Below are 17691 nucleotides of genomic sequence, written 5' to 3'. Positions count from 1 at the left end.
AGCTTACATCAAGAGGACAGAACCCCGGCTCTCCCGGCATTATGGCCACTGGACCTTTCACCTGCCTGCAATTGAAATGAAAAGGATTGTCTCTCGTGCAACAAAAAGGTCACCTTCCTTACTGAGGGGATTGCAAGAGGGAGGGTTGGACAGAGACCGTGGTGCTTTGCCTCGAAGGCTTGTCAAGCTTTAAAAAGTGAGAGTAGAGAAGGAAAACATACTTGCTGTGGTCGGAGAGCACAGCTGTGAAACCTCTGCTGCCCTGGAGCTTGTGTTACTGTTCTATCTGTCAGTAAAACAAAGAGTCCAGCAGTAGCGTCTCCCTAAATGTTGAACTTAAGGTCAAACAGTGAGAATGGGAAAAAGAAAGGCTCATAGAGCAGAAAAAGAAAGACACATAGAGACAAAACGGGATAAAGAAATGAAAGGACACAAAGAATGAAAGAGCGTGTGTGGGAGAGAAATCGCTCAGATGAGGATGTTATGTAATTGTTTCATAACAGATTCAATGATGATGTTCTTGACCGGGCTAATTGCTACATTAAATGCTGAGTCAAATGTGAAACTTGAGCTCTGAATCAGTCCAAGGTTGCCCCACCCGAAGAGCCTCGCAAATTACTGTTCTGATGAGGGAGATTGTTTTAAGCCCTGTGATACAGCCTTGAGACACACAGCTTATGATTAAGTCCTCATGTCCCCAAATAAAGGCTTAGTACACTTAACAGAGTTGAAACAAAAAAGTTGAAAAGGGTGGAAATAAAGCAGTCTCGCTAGGCTGTCTTTTATGGATGAAAGCAGCTGCACATAAAGCAGTAAAATCCATAAAATGTTCTTTTTTATTGTTAATTTTCTTTTCTCTGTTTCTCTTAATGTTTAATATACTACAGCTGCAGCCATTAGTCCATTAATCAATTAGTTGTGAGAATAGGCAACCAGCCGCTATTTGCACCCAAACCCCTTAGCTCAGTTTAAAGGTAGGAGGTGTTATGGATGACTGGGTTAAGCACAGGACTTTCTACTGGGAGAGCAGAGTTTGAATCCCTTCCTGAAGATCAGGATTTGAATTTAACTTTGAAATTAGAGTCGGTGCTAACTTTAATATTCAGACTTATTTACCCTGGGTGCAAATATCACCTGCCTTAAATCAATCACCAATTATTTTGGTAACTGATTCATCATTTTAGGTGTGTTTTGAAGAAAAAAAAAATCAATCCTGAATCTTAGTTCTCCTATTTCAACTTCTCAAATGTGAACAGTGAACAATTTTCCTCATGTGGACCAAAAAATTCTCAATGAATCGAGAAAATGATTGACAAATTAATTCATTATGAAAATAATTGCTGCGGTCCTGTAACTAATATGAATGGTAGAGCACCCAGGTGAGAATAGGCACACAGCAGCACTTTGGCTACTCACACCCAGCCCCCTTAGTCGGTTACAAAGAGCATCGATGCCCTTACAGCTCAGAGACTGCAGTGGCTCAATGGACTGAAAGACTAAAGGGACATGGAAGACCGGGGATTGAATCCTGACCCAGAAGACTTGCTTTTTGAGTCTAGAGTGAAACTGGAAGTCAGTGTTCACACTTTCTTGACTTATTATTTTCAGTTTTTAGTCACAGTTTAGCTAGAAAACAAAAGTACTTGGTTAGAATTAGGAAAAAAAGCTACTTGGTTAAGTTTAGAAAAGGATCATGGTTTGTCTGGTGTAAATTGCCTCATGGTTTATTACACCCCAGGTGCAAATAGCACTGTTGGCTATACTGATACCTTGGTGCAAATAGCACCTGCCACTGTGAATAAATGAACAAATCATGGTTTGCTGGTGTAAACAGCAACATTAGCTATCTACACACTGGGTGCAAATAGAATTATTGACTATGAACACCTGGGTGCTAGTCTCTGCTATGTTACGCTAAATACATCCATCCAGGTATATTTGACCCTGGGTGCAAAAAGCCACATTGGCTATTTCACTCTGGGTGCCAGTATAACCTGCCTTAAATTAATCACTGATTATTTTGGTAACTGATTCATCATTTTAAGTTGTAGGTGTTAGGTGTAAACAGGTGTAAACAGCCTCAATGGTTTATTCCACCCCAGGTGCAAATAGCACTGTTGGCTATATTGACACCTTAGTACAAATATCACCTGCCATTGTGAATAAATGATCAAATCTGCAGTGTGGTGGAACAATTTAAAAAGTTTTACCAATTCCAAAGCTTTTCTTCAAGTATTTTTAAAATAGTTGTATTTCTAAAGACATCTAAAACATTTTCTTGTGTGTATCTTTAAACTCAGTTACTCTCCTTCTGCGTATTCCATTTTCAAGTTTTTGCACATGCTGTGCCAAGGCTTAAAGATGGCTCTTTCTCTAATAATAAGATTGAATGTTAATCTTGGACTCCACGATCTTCAGATTTAACCTGTATTTATAGAAAATATTGATTTCATCAAGAGAACAGACAGCTCTTCCTTCTGTACAACACAAGTTTTACACAGACATGTAATTAAGCTGCAGTGGCGTGTAGGACTCAGTTTGATGGACGGTGTCAGTGGATTCAACAAAGTTGTTCCAGTTAATTTAAGCTTCTAGTAGACCATGGCAAATCTTGACACGATGTAAGGCAAATTGACCAATCAAGCTTTCAAGCAAGCAGATTGAAAGTCTCAGACAAAATAAAACTGCAAGTTTTTAAATCCCTGCTGTACAATTATATGCCATGTATTCAAGATTCAAATAAAAGCCTGCCTTATCCTTTCTGTTATTTCTACACTCTTACAGTTAACATATCACATTAAATTATCAAAACCAACAATGAATTGATCCTAATAACAAGTACTGTCCATGTAGTTGTAGCATCTTATTTATCTGTGGCACAGACCATAAAAACATAACTGGCTGACATCTTCTTTTATTATCTTCAACATGGGCACTCTAGGCTTAAATCAGTCCCATGCTGCTGTAATACTCATTAGAGCACTAAACTTTATTAAGTTGCCTCTGAAAACAGTCCCCAACAAATGTACAATTAACTCCGGTTTAAGAAGTGACCCGTTTTTAAATGATATGACTTGATGTGGAGATCCAAAATAATGCATAGACCAATACAGAGTAACGCCAAATAATATATCCTTTAAGCCCAGATCTAGAACTGGTCCTTTTCCACAATGTTCAAACTTCAATGTTTTAAAGATCCAGCGTGTAAGATTTAGAGGAATTGAATGGCAGAATATGCTAGAAACTGAATATAATAAAAGTATTATTCGTTAGTGAATAATCACTAGGGTTGGGTATCATTTGGATTGTAATGATTCTAATTCTGCTTAGCAATTTTGGTTGTTAATGACTAACAATTCTGACTCTTTGAGTGTCCCCCTACATTCTTCACAGAAGAGTTGTATGAAATGCTATTTACCATGGATATTGTATGTTACCAGCGGAAAACACTGAGGTAAGCTAAAGTCAACTCGATAAATGTATCAGCAGTGGTATCTTTCCTGGTTTCTTGAATATGTTGAGATTTACTGAGGCTACTTTACTGTAACAGCAGAGGAGTATCTTGTCTGTGTAAAGTGTCTGTAGCATAGCATTTGCTAAATTTAAATACTTATTACAAGACTTGTGGTAGCTGAGAATAATGCTAGACTCACAATTTAAAAAGCAATAAGAGATGGGAAGACATGCATGCAATTAACTTGCATGTTTTTAGGCGCAGACAGCCAGGTTGATACACGTTTTAACTTGAAACTGGTGTGACTCTAGATAAAGACCTTTTCATTTTGTGCAAGTTTCGGCACGACCGTTGTTTCTCCTGCGTGAATGGAAGGGGACGGTGAGGTGAGGTGACTGCAATCTGAAAGCTAGATGCCGCTAAATCCTACACGCTGCTTCTTTAATAAAACACCTTTTCATTCAGTGTTTCACAAAGGAACAAATGCATGAATACAAGGGTGTCAAGTGTGCTGCATGCACAGATGTGAGCCTGTTAGAGTGCCAAGGCAACAAGTGTGAGTCACCCCCCCCCTCCCTGTGTAATCCAGAGGAGCTCAGTATAAAGGTTATCTGGCTTGTCCTACAGAGAGTGTATTAGGGCCAGCTGCTGGCCGAGGCGGCGTGGTGCGGCTGACTGCCGTTGTGTGGTGGCTTCACTCAGCAGGGATGAGTAATGGTAAACAGCAGTGGCAGCGTGGTCATGGCTCTGGGGAAGCGGTGCCAGAGTGGAGCCACAAGAAAATGTCAGCGCGTCAGTCAGATCGCTGAGTTTATCACCAGGCCTGTGAGACCATACATGATTTCTAATGAGACTGTGAAAACTCTCCCAGTTCGGGCTTCAGATTTACTCTGTTTGGCACGAGAAAAGACAGCTTTCAAAGTCATACAGCGATCCAGTATCAGGGTTTACCCACCCCCTCTTCAGTCCTTGTTCTACGTTTGCCAACTGACATATCAACATTCTCAACACATCAAAACTAACAACACGCCATACCATCCAACTCCATCTCTGATCCATTTTTAAATCCACCTCCGCATGCAAGAGAAAACATCACATCCCACCTCCACCAGTCAGGCCAAGTTCTTCCTTGGAGCCCACTCAGTCTCCTAAGCTGACGTGAGCCAATTACAGCCGTCTGGTTCCAGGACAATCGTCTAACATGCCTGACTTTGGGCTTTTTAAAACTTGAACTTGATGAAATATTAAAGTACTCTGATGAAAGTGTTGTATCTGCACAAAAAAAAACCCACGCACGTAAAATTACTGCATCACACAATAACAATCTTATTGTTTTCACATTTCTCAATGATATTTTTTCCCAGCTAAGAAGCCACCTGAGGAGAAAACAACAATATACGCTGTTTATTACAAGGCATAAAGGCTGTGAAGGGAAAAATTAAATCTCTGTAATTGAACACCCAGTGTGGGCCGACATCTGTGTGCTGCAATCAACTGTGACCGTGCCCATAATTTGGGGCTGTGTCTGCTGTGACATTCTCGATAATAGGACCTTGTGAAATGGAGATTCTTCTGTTTTTAAACGGTCCAGTGAAAGCTAACCTCCCTTAAGTTCACACATCTCTGCTGGACACATTTTTATTTAGCTCCTCGTTATGTGCTAAAGCCTCCAAGCATGCGCTACCCCCCTGCGTCTGGAGGATGTTGGAGAGCTGTTTGGGGGTGCACATCATTAGTTCTGTTGAATCTGTGTCAAAGTTTGCAGAAAAAGAGAATCGCTGTGGTTAGGGAATGGTGGTGCAGGGACCAAACAAAGATGAATAGGCACTTTTTCAGGTTTTGCTGCAGCTCAACATGATTCTGCGAACACAAAATACAGAAGTTAGTGAACTGTATCCCTTGAGGTGAGATACCTGAAGGCTCATGCTATCATCAGAGGAGCTGTTATTGCATGTGTAACAGTTTGAAATAAATCCAAACAACAACTGGAAAATAAATAATAAGAACACTGAAAACAGACATTTTAAACTGGTCTAGCACATGTAACTTATAACAACTGGTAGGTAATGGCATCTTGAGTTGCCCACCAACACAACATGATAAAGTGCCCTCTGGAGTGGCCCGATGACCAAGACAGCTTGATAAAGTGACCTCTGTGGTGCCCTTCCAATGAAAAAATATGGTAAAGTGTCCTCTAGGGTTGCTTTCCAGTGGACAAGACATGTTCAAGTGTCCTCTGTAGTGCCCTTCCAGTGGACAAAACATGATAGAGTGGCCTCTGTGGTACCCATCCAGTGGAGAAAATGTGGCACAGGGCCCTCTGGTTTGGCCCAGTGAAGTGCCCTATAGAGTGCTCTTCCAGTGGCCAAAATGTGTTTAAGTGCCCTCTGTAGTGCCCTTCCAGTGGACAAAACATGATAGAGTGGCCTCTATGGTACCCATCCAGTGGAGAAAATGTGGTACAGGGCCCTCTGGAGTGGCCCAGTAAAGTGCCCTATAGAGTGCCCTTCCAGTAGAGAAAACATGATGATACATCAAGACTCTAGGCACACTGGTGTCCCACAGATACAGCTGCAGCCCTTTCTATTCTTTTGGCTTCTGCCCCTCAGACAGCCTAAGTCCACTACTGCTCCATTATTAGGTGTGGCATTACAGAGCCCTGCATGTTGGCCCGTATGTATGGCTACTGTTACACCGAAATTAGAACATAGTTAGTGTTATTAATTACACTTGCGCTTTTCCTGCGATGACAAGTCAAAATATCTGCTTCATCTATTGACAGGTGCACTGGCACAGCAGCACTGCTCTGAGAAAATGTGACCACAGCAGCTGTATGAGGTTTGGCTCTGTCCTAAGAGCTGACTGGGCTGCCTGACATAATGATCAGTGATTTGCTGCATCATTTCATCTATAATGAGCGTGATATTTCAGGGTGCAGAGAACTCAAAGTAAACAAAGTTTTGAAGGTAACCTTATCATTGTTACAGCTGGACCTCCATGGTTCAAAGGCCACTTAAAGACCTTTTGTGTGAATGGCAGGTTGAACTCATTCGCTGCACACGTCATCGCTGAACAAACTCATGGTAAATGTCAACAATGCTGTTGTCATGCTTTCTTTTCGATCAATACCCTAAATGTAGCTGAAGATACTGCTACCAACCAGAAAGCATCACATGACATTAAGGACAACAGATAAATATAAAGAGCTCTTTTCTACTTAACAGTGATCCAGTGGTGCAATATGTTATATGAAGGCCCACAATCATGGATTGATTACTGAATAGGCCTATTGGGCACAAATGACAGCAAGACTAAAAACAGCCACAAACTGACACAAAATTACTACAGAGACACCAAAATACTACAAAAAATGACAGCAAGGAGACATAAAATGAACAAAAAGATATAATACAACTAAGACAGGAAACAAAACAACTACAAAGGGACACAAAAATATCACAAAGAGAGACATGACTACAGAGACACTGTGTCTTTCAATCTGGGTGTACTTTTATAAAGGAGGGCCTTCAACATGTCTGTGTCAGGGGCCCATAGTCTCATAATCTGTCCATGTACATAATGTGCAGTATACATATTGTATGTAAGCAAAAAATACTTAGCAATATTGCATTTTTTCTGTTTTTTTTATACTGTAGCAGTCCACACCTAATTAATTATGATGGACATTATTTGTAGCAATTGCATTTTGTATATCCCTTAAAGTTTCACAGACAAAACATATTTTACACACACTAGAAATTAAGGCTCACCAGTTTATCAGCTCATCACATGCAAACAGAGGTGTGTTTTCATACTGTAGCCTGTTCACTGTCCTTGACTCACGCTTCCATCTAGCGTTGAATACCTAAAATTACATCTCTCATTTATTACAGAGGGCTACATAGACTTTAAAATATGATCATGATTACAAAACACTGCCAGACTGTAACAAATACCGTTTATACTATAGTATGTACATGTGAGGAAATAATACATTGTGTAATAGTGGTTTTTAATCAAGTGCACCTTGTGTTTCTTGTTTGATCTACTGCGCCTGCGCACAGAGGGGGGGCGGGTTTGTTTTGCGTGACCAAATGTTTTGTTTTCTGGCCGGTGAAATGAGCTAACACCGACAGCTACTACAAACGTATTTCAGGTAAAAAGCGTCACGACTTAATGTATTTATAGTCAGTACATCCACGGTTTAAATTAGCATCATTTTGTGCAGCAGCCAGTAGCGCTGTGTGGGTTAACGGGACGTCCAGCCGGCTACACAAACACACTGATGCTAACATTAGCTGCTAACTAAGGTTAGCTTTATTAAGCCATGTATGCCATTACGCTACCTCTTATTGTTAGTCACTACTGAATGAAACTAAATCGTCAAATAACGCTACATACAGCCAAATTAAGCTACAATCTCATATGAGTTAGCAGTGGAGTTTATTTCCGTGCACATTAGCCTTTAAAAACAGCTAACATAACATTAGCCTTGGCTGCGGGTCACTACCTTTGGTGGCCAATGTCAACAACATTGATGTGAAGTGTTGCATGCTAGATAACAACGCTGCATAATATAATTTCCTCTTCACATGATCGTCTCATTAATATAGTCAGAACACCACGATTAGTGGTAGAAAAAGTACTGTTCTCAAACTCTTAATAGTATTATATAGTGGAAAAGTACAACTCCGTCAACAGTAGTAATGCAGAAAAAAAAACCTGGAATAAACAACATGATCATAAATTACCCAAATTATATAAACCAAGATTTGCAGTAAATAGTTGATATGATTTATTTTACAGACTAAGATTTGATCAGACATCACCAGGAAAGTACATTTTCGTACATTTTGCCAGAAAAGCTTACAGTATTTGAATTATTAAACTTCAGTTCTTACGTAAATCCTGACCCAGACCACTTAACATAATTAACTTAACACTTTTTGTCGATACCCCTTTGTGCCACCTTAAACCGAGTTTACAAATTGGTGACACACATTGCAATATTCACATGATAGTTGTTACATCACAGAGAAATGTTTCAATAACACTTGTGGTGAAAGAAAACATATTGCTTTTAAACAGGTCACAACATTTGCTTTTTCAAGGTCATCTCTAGTATTTGGTTTCATTTTGTTTGACAATGATATGAATCTCAATTTGCATTGATTTTTTGACATCCTGGAAATAATCTATTTGCTGTATCTGCCTTTATTTTGTCAAAGTTTCATTGGTAAAGTACATGATAAAAAGTCAATATATGTGTGTTGACTGTAGTGGGTTTTCTATCTCAAGATGGTTTCTAGTCATTCCAAATATATTTTTATACCATAGTGAAATTTAAGCAAAATATATACTGAACAGAAAAATAGTTCTTTAAATAGAGAAGGTATCATGTTGAGAGAAATATTTTGTAAAGGTAATTTTGAGCCTAATATAGGAAGACACCTGAGTGGTCCATTGTCTATAACTGCTGCAGAGATTGCTTTATGAGTAAACAATATGTTTTGTTTAGAAAGACATACTGTGCAAAGAACTGGTAAATCTAGCAGCCAGGTGTGGAGTATAAGCCTGCCAACTCTTTTTACCTCGTTATGATGGACAGGCGCTTGCAATTTGCTACCATTCGAGTAAACATATTCTGCTATCGCATTCATTCTAGATAACTCAAAACTTTATTTCTATCCTTGAACTCTCTCACTCTCTCAAAAAGCAACTTTTCTTGCCAGTACTCCAGTAGCAGCTATTAATGACCAATTAGAAAAAAATGTCAGATGGGCTTGTGCAATTTTCCCTGAGTTCTTGCTAAACTTTAAAACTCCTGCTCACAGTGACCTTGTGCCAGTCTACAAGAAGACAGAGCCATGGGGAATACAAGCAGCGAGAGGGCTGCCATGGGCCAGGGGGAGAAGGCTCAGCGGAGGGACAGCCGAGGTATCAAGGAGGGAGAGAGGCCAAAAATCCTGATGGACAGTCCAGAGGATGCAGATATTTTCCATGGTGAAGACATGAAAGTAAGTTGTGTTGATCTCTCAGAGACAGTTTATGTTGTCAGCATTGTCATGCCCATGGACTTTTGTACATTTTATAAATGAATGGGAGTTGTTTGATTGGTATTTCAGGCTCCTTTGGAGAAAGAGGAATTCCTTGCATGGCAGCAAGACTTAGAAGCAGATGACAAAGGGCCAACTTTAGACAGGCCAACAGTCTTTCGCTGGACTGGAGATGGCAAGGAGGTCTACCTCTCTGGGTCTTTCAACAACTGGGCCAACAAGATTCCCCTCATTAGAAGGTGAGGGGGCATTTGTTTTTGTGTGTATTTTGAAATTTTGTCAGTTAAATTCTCTAGTCATTAGTAGGAAAACATTAAACATTCCTCACTGAAGCTAATAACACACAAATACAACTTGTTGTGATAGTTTTTTTTATGAAACAGCTGGTTGTTTTATGAGGGGAAAATCCAGTCTCACTTCATCTCGTAAGTGTCTGGGAGTATGAATGGTTTTGTAGACCCAGTTTAATGGCTTGTTTAAATTCTGCTCACTAACCAGCAGGCATGCATATTACTGATGTGGTTAAAGATTCTGTGTCAGTGTTTCTGTGTGCCAAAGGCTCTCTCTTTTCATCTATCAGTCAGAACACCTTTGTGGCCATTGTTGATCTACCTGAAGGGGAGCATCAGTACAAATTTTATGTGGATGGCCAGTGGACCCATGACCCAGCTGAGGTCAGCAATTATTCTCACACCCCGATATGACTTTTTGTCCAGACCATATCTGTTATGCTGTATAAATAACAAGCTTTATCCTGTTTATCTTTAAAAAAAATACAGTAAAATATGGAAACAGTTCCTATTGATTTGACAAATGAGCAGCTCTGGCTCACTGAATTCTTTTTCACCTGTGATTTGCTTTAGGGGTTTGTCTCGTCAAAGGCGTTTTAACTAAAACAGTGGTTATCTATCATAGAAATTATATTGTGTCTGGCTGATTGATACTTTTGGGCTTTAGTTGTGAATTTGATTGTCTCGTGTTTCCTCACAGCCAGTCATAACCAGTCAACTCGGGACAGTCAATAATGTCATCCAGGTGAAAAAAACTGACTTTGAGGTGTTTGATGCCCTAATGGTGGACTCGCAGAAATGCTCTGACATGTCAGGTGAGTGCTGAAAACACCTTTTCATATTTGCCCTAGAAGACGTGTAGTGCAGGGTCTCAAAGCCAGGATGGAACAGTGTGCAAAAAAAAATTCAAATACACATACCCATTATTATTTTTTAACCTTTGGCAACTATTAATAAACATCACATTGTATTATTTACCACAATCATCTTGTTCCTTTAGAAATTAAAACTCTACAGCAGGAGATTTCCGATAGTCTAGGGCCCTGTGGAGGACAAGGGTCTAAATTAAGTTCCAGGGACATTATTTTACCCCTTAAAAAGTCTCCGCATTGAGGGTAATATTTTCCAAAAATAAAGGAACTTTGGGGTTGATACTTGCAGCGCTGAACATTTGTGATTGGTCAGTTACTCTCAGCATTTTATTTGAGCAACCATTTTTAAAAATCTGCACCCACCAGTTTGTTTTTTTTTGTTGCTTTAGCACAACAAGATGGAGTTGCAGAAGACTTCATACAACAGATGGACTGACAAAGTCCAGGCCTAATTGAGCATTTATGCATGCAAAAATGACATGTTAAAATAGCTGTCAATTTTTCATTTGTCCGCAGACTAATTACTGTCTTTAGACTATGGTTGTGGAAATGTTTGAAAAAATATTCAATCCCAGTCATATTGTTCCACGCTCACTCTGCCTTTCCTTCTTTCCCTAATTAAGACCTCTCCAGCTCTCCCCCCGGGCCATATCATCAGGATGCCTATGTTCCTAAACAGGAAGAGAAGTTTAAGTCTCCACCCATACTCCCACCGCACTTGCTACAGGTCATTCTCAACAAAGACACTGGAATTTCTGTAAGTAGCTCACAGCTATTTCCACTGTGGGTTTTCCTGAAATAAAGAACTTCTTCTCTATTTCATGCTGTATTTTTGCTGTTGAAATATTGTCAAAAATTTCCTTGAAAAAGCACATTTTGTCATAGCCCTTTTTCAAGCATTAAACAACATCTTTATACTTGGCTGAAATATGCAATCACAAATAAAAATAATCAAGTCATAAACACCTAAGACAGGTACAACATCAGTAATTAATTAAGTTTGTACATAAAAAAGAGTTGACATGTTTTTTTTTTCATATCCAGTGTGACCCTGCATTACTCCCAGAACCCAACCACGTCATGCTCAACCACCTGTATGCTCTTTCCATTAAGGTAAGATCCCAAGTTGACTGAATCATGCCTAAAAATACTTTTGTGTTAGCTGATATTTAGTACCATACGGCTGCTTAAATGTGGGAAAACTTTCTGTGTTGACACTTGAAAAGTGACCAGCTTTGTTAGCATTTTTAATAGCAGCTGTGAGCTGCTGCAGCTGCTAGCAGGCTTGCACGAAGCTTGCGCAGCAGATTGCATCTGTGTAGTGCCGACATTGATAACAAGCTGCTAATAGGGGGGCTGAAGGACAGATAATTGCCCTTTTTCCCACATTGTGACAGGAAAAACAAACTAAACGTGCATGCCAAGCTATAAATACTAGCAGCCCTGTCAGACTAAATTGGAGCAAAAAGAGGAAAAAATATAACTCAAGCAGAGTTCACATTGTTCTCTGCTCATGGATTGCCATCCAAACCAAACACAGTGTTTTAGATGTCATTTGACAGCTGGCCAGATAGGCAGTAGTTATTGACTTTTTTCTGGTTGGCTTAATTTGTCATGGTTATTTTTTGTTTTTAGAACGTGTCTTTCACTTGAAAGCGGTGTCAGGACATCTGCAAATATGATCTAACAATTATACAGGAGCAGACAAGATGCTGCAGCGTATATATGCAAAAGAACATCTTCTTTAAACCAAGTTAATACTACTTCTCTAAAATAACATACCGTAAATTCCCAAATAATGCGAACATATGATGGTCTTGTAGAATATCATGCATTATTGTAGATTAAACTCCTCAACTGTACATTATTTACTTAACATAGCTATGCCTTAAACATCTACACTAGTAATATGCAACATCCGCATTAATGCAGCAGTAATATTAATCCAAAAACATCAACTATAATAATACAACACAGACAGGGACTACTACTCTAAGTACTTTTTGCTATAACACATACTTTTACCTTAGTAAAGTTTAGAGTGTAGGACTTTTGTTTAAGTGATGGACCTGAATACTGCTTCCACCTCTGGTTAGCACACCCACAGCCCAACTGTAAGGCGTGTGTGTTACTGGCCAAATCTTCCACTTTACGGAAGGTAGCCTGTGTGAGGGACGGAGGTCTGCAGGGATTTGTTGTGAAAATGAGCTACCTAGTTAACACCTACAAGTTATGCTAAAAACAATTACAATAGCCTGAAACTGGAGGTTTATTAGATGTGTTCTGGAGTTGGAAGCTGGAGGTAGAATAACAAATTCAATCAGATGACTCATAGCTACCTACTAGCTACCTTTTCAGCCTGGACCAGTTGTGTTGTAACATTACATAAACAGAGACTTTTTTTTCTTTTCTTTATCAGCAAACACAACACACAGCCTTTCTGTAACTATTATATTGCAACCCAAGCTTATCTGCACATTTAAAGTGTGATAAGTGTTAGTTGTCATGTTACTCTGAAAATTCCCAAATCAACATGCAGATCAACAAGCAATAAAAACCAACATGACTGTTGCGTTTTATGGCTTACATATTTTGCTAAATGGCACTCTTATTGGCAAGGAGGAATACAGTTGCAGATAAGATCTGCTCTGGCGAGCAGAGCTGGGTTTTCAAAATGACAGCAGTTTTTGAAGGGACTGAAATTGCCCCAAGTTATAGCCATAGAAGAAAGTAAGCTCTCTCACTGGAGAGCTGGCTGAGCAGCTCTGCTTTCTGCACCACAATCTGGAGCTGAATTGGGACTGCAGATTGAGGACAGAGACTGTGAGAGAATGATTCAAATTTCAAAACAAATTTTAGTTAACTTTTTAAATATAATTTAAAAAATTCTCTTAAAGTCATTTACACAGAGTTTTCTATTGGAGTTATCCTAAATTTTCACACTGAGTTTTAAAATTTTGCTGCAAATGCACTCCATATTTCTACTTCTAATATGAGTCAGTGGTGTCACTGATTACTAATAATCAGTATCAGCCCTGATAAATGTAATTGTTAACCCCTGAATTGCAGTAGTTAAAACCACTCACCTCCATCAGTAAGACTGCACCTTCTGTCGCTGCTTCACAATAAAAGCCCTCTAGTGGTTCAGTGGTGAAAGACCTTTAAAGAACAGGTTAAGTCTCTCTTAACAGCACTTCTAATACATATTCATGTGTACACTGAAACAGTTTTCTTGTCATTCCTCTTGTCCCTACTGGCTGTTAAGAGATCTCTTCCTGAAATGCTTCTAGTAGAAGAGCAGCAGTCCTCATTTTATGCTAAATTATGCTATGTATCTGTAGTTAAAATGAGGCTTTAAAAGTTGTGAACATATCTTTTTAATGTAAAGCAGCAAAAAGAAGTGCTTGCTTTCCATAAATAGTTGCTTAACAGCAGGAGACAGGAATATAGTAGTGGTAGATATTATATTGCTTCATTGTTGATGGGGATTAGTGAGCGGAGCGGGTCGTCGAGATTAGTGGGTGGCCCTCCCACTAATCTCTATGGTTTACAGTATGGTGACACTGCACATGGTATGACTGATAGCATTGTTCCCATTGGCCCACTGCATTTAAGCTGTAAACTTGCATTGCATTGTGTAGAAAATGTGAGTTTTTAAAAGCAAATTTTTCCCCCATGTTGTGTTTTTCTGTTACAGGATGGAGTGATGGTGCTCAGTGCGACACATCGCTACAAGAAGAAGTATGTCACCACCTTATTATATAAACCCATCTGATTGAAGACTGACTTTTTATTCCTGTCTGAGTGTGTTAACTGTACACTGAGTGTACAAAATATTAGCTTCACCTGTTCTTTCCATAACAGAAAGTCAACCGGTGAATCCAGGCCATATTACTCACCTGTTAAATTCACATCTCGACTTGAAGATTAACACACAGAAAGTCAGTGTGTGACCACTTGTATTCTTTAGCCAAACTTGAGAGAAAGCAGGAATCACCTAGATGAAAATCATATATTAACCTAAAGTTAAGAGGTTAACCGTTCTGAGATTATATCTTGTACACTCACTGTATATCCAGTCATTGTACACATCTTTTTAGGATGGTAAATGTCACTCTCACGCTCCAATCCTATATAACCTGCCTTTATTTGTGCACTGATTGCCCTCTGTAATTTTCAACAACACTATCTTTGCTTAGTAGACATAGAGAGGCAATAATAAGGAGGTAGGACGCCGTGACATGTCTTCAATGAAAACAGACATAAATGTAATGAGGAGGATTGGTAAAAGGCTGGGAAAATCTGACTGAAAGTCCTTAGGTGCTTGACGTTGCTTTAGTGTTTTCCTTGATTGAGAAGACAACAGCAGTACAATCAAGACTGTTAATGTTAAGGTCAAAGACGGGAAAAAATGCACTGCAGTAGTTCTCCACTGTTTTCATTTGCCTATTTATCTTTAGAAATAGTTATTTAATGATACCCACACAGCGCACAGCAGATATTTTATATAATTAAGTATTCAGTGATGTGTTTTTTTTCTACTTTGGCTGATGATGTTTTGTTGTCAAAAACTTTCTATAGTTAGTTGCAGTGTTGTAGTCAAGATCATTCCAGTCAAGACATAGACAAGTTGAGACCAAAACCAGTTAGTTAAAGTTATTATTTTTTGAGCAATGAATTTGGTCTAATCTTTAGGATTACCTTATTAGTTTTGCACTATGATAATAAGAAACGTTTGTTTTGTAAAGTAGAATATACATACAATGTATGTGCAGTTAAGGCATGACAATGTATCAGAAGAATAATGCTTATCACGTTTTACACTGTCTAAGCAGGTTTAGTGGTCTTCAAACTGACATATCTTTGCACAAGTAATATTATTTTCTTTCTTTCATATAGTGGGAACAAATTCCATGAATTAAAAGTCACACCAGATAGTTGGTCCCAGCTGGCTAACCCCTGGGCTCAACTGCAAACATTTCAAATGTGACTTTCACTTGCACATCTCATGCTCAACTGTAAATCATGACATGAAACCTGCTTTTTATAGCATCAAATAACTGATTAAATCCAGAACTGACTGGAAAAATGAACACTTCATAGTATGACAGAAACCATCTTTGTGAAAAATTAATTTGATATGGACTTTGACATTTTAGCTTGGCTATTTCCCATCTGCCAACATGGAGGAGGCTGGGTTTATGACCTATACTGTAGCCAGCCACCAGGGGGTAGTCAAAAGGTTTTGGCTTCACTTTTGGGGAGCTCTCATGTTGTACATTTCTATATATGTCATTAGTCTCGCGTCTCACCTGCGTCTCACAGGTGTAAAGACGACCTGAAGCGTTTTATTTACACTTCAAGTCTACTTCTTTTTTCATTATACACATAAACATGAAGATGATGCCCAATAAAGAAAGCAGGGAAGTAAGACAGAGGAAGTGCTTCAACTTCTTTTACAGTGTTTATAGACAAACTATAACCTCCACTGTACATTTACTGCCACGATACAACTTCATGGCTAAAATTTCCCTCTGCTCTGCTCGCCAACTTCCTCCCCTGAGCATAGCCACCAGCACTCTGTCTCTTTGGCTCAAACAAACACAGTGCGGTGCTCGTGCCACAATCGAAAGCATTGTGTTGATGGACAAATAGTTCGGGAACATTCAAACATAAGGAAATATGCACACTGCACAGAAAATTGGGCTCCTCTTTTGGGGCTGATGCTTTGAAATGCATGGACAAGATGGAACTGTGATGCTGAAACAGTGTTTGCGGTCTAGACATTGGGTCAGTCAGTATGGCACCATTGATTTGGGCCGAGGAACAATGCCAATCTTTAGTATTAGCTTCTATAAAATGATGTTTCAGATGAATTCATGTTGATGAGAAATTATGTTTAATTGGATATAAGATATTAAAGTTACTTGACCATAAAAAAAGACTAAGTAAAAAACACTAATGTGACCAACACTGACTTGAAGAACCTTAACACTGAAGGAACAAGCCTAGGATCATGTGATGGAGTCGTACTGTTACTGAAGATTTCTGTTTTTTTATAGTTGACATGTACTGTTAATGGTCTGTCTGTGTTTCATGAGGTCTGAAGGATCAGAATGTGTTTTAAGTTAAAGGTATGACTTGTAGCATCAATGTTTCATTGTCAAATATGGTGTCTTGGTCTAATTCAGTGGTTCCCAAACTTTTTTGGTTCACACCCCCTCACCCCACAGTTACTATGAATCTTTAACAGTAATTTAGGAACTGATAAAAAAGTTGAAATTTAGTGAAATAAATGTGAGCACGATAGCATCAGCAAACTATTGTTTATTTCTCCTACATAAGTCATATCCATCCAACTTTGTTTCACTCCACACCGCCCCTATACAGTGGCTCGATGCCCCACCAGGGGGGCCCACACCTCAGTTTGGGACCAGCTGGTCTACTTGCCACTGACAAATGGGACCATGACATTTTTTTTGTTGTATTTGCTGTATACTGTTGGCCAATAGAGCCTGACAATCTCCTCAGTGAAGGTCTCATTTGTTGGTGTTAATTATACTGTTGCGTCAGAACTAGAATGGTAATGATTTATTGATGCCACAATGCTACACTTTCAAATGAATTGCAGTATCATTAAAAATGTTGTTGACCCTTTGAACTATGCTGGTGTGTACACAGTTTTCTTTTTGAGAGACATTTCTATTAAAGATTAAGTTACAGAAACGTATGTTGTTTCATTTTTGATCATAATGTACCCCTTTACGTCAGCAATAATTGACTTGTGTTTGTGTATCGTGAGATGCTTTCAGACACTCAGAGGTCATTACAACAAATAAAACTTGACAAAAAAGTACTTCAGTTCATAAGGTGCATTAAATAGAAATGTGCTTTTTTCCATTGTTGCTGGTTCTGACATAGCAAACGCATTTTTTTTTTACATCTAACATAATTTCATAAGTATTATCTTGCAAATATTAGTATTTTAATGAACCTAACCTATAAGAAATACAATCCCA

General features: G+C 38.9%; 1 protein-coding gene across 1 annotated transcript; it reads left to right on the top strand.

Annotated features, from left to right (window-relative positions):
• Positions 1 to 7495: 7495 nt before the first annotated feature.
• prkab1a (protein kinase, AMP-activated, beta 1 non-catalytic subunit, a) lies at positions 7496 to 15756 on the top strand. Its single transcript, XM_084746088.1, has 8 exons — positions 7496 to 7610; positions 9289 to 9471; positions 9580 to 9749; positions 10091 to 10184; positions 10501 to 10615; positions 11296 to 11429; positions 11717 to 11785; positions 14370 to 15756. Exons 2-8 carry the CDS (start codon positions 9322 to 9324, stop codon positions 14445 to 14447), a joined length of 810 nt encoding a protein of 269 aa, XP_084602214.1. The 5' UTR covers positions 7496 to 7610; positions 9289 to 9321; the 3' UTR covers positions 14448 to 15756.
• Positions 15757 to 17691: the final 1935 nt, after the last annotated feature.

Source organism: Lutjanus erythropterus, chromosome 20, assembly GCF_056507025.1.
Source record: "Lutjanus erythropterus isolate fLutEry1 chromosome 20, fLutEry1.hap2, whole genome shotgun sequence".
NCBI lineage: Eukaryota > Metazoa > Chordata > Actinopteri > Lutjaniformes > Lutjanidae > Lutjanus > Lutjanus erythropterus.
Note: the sequence above shows the minus strand (reverse complement) of the source record. Positions and strands in the feature narration are given on the sequence as shown.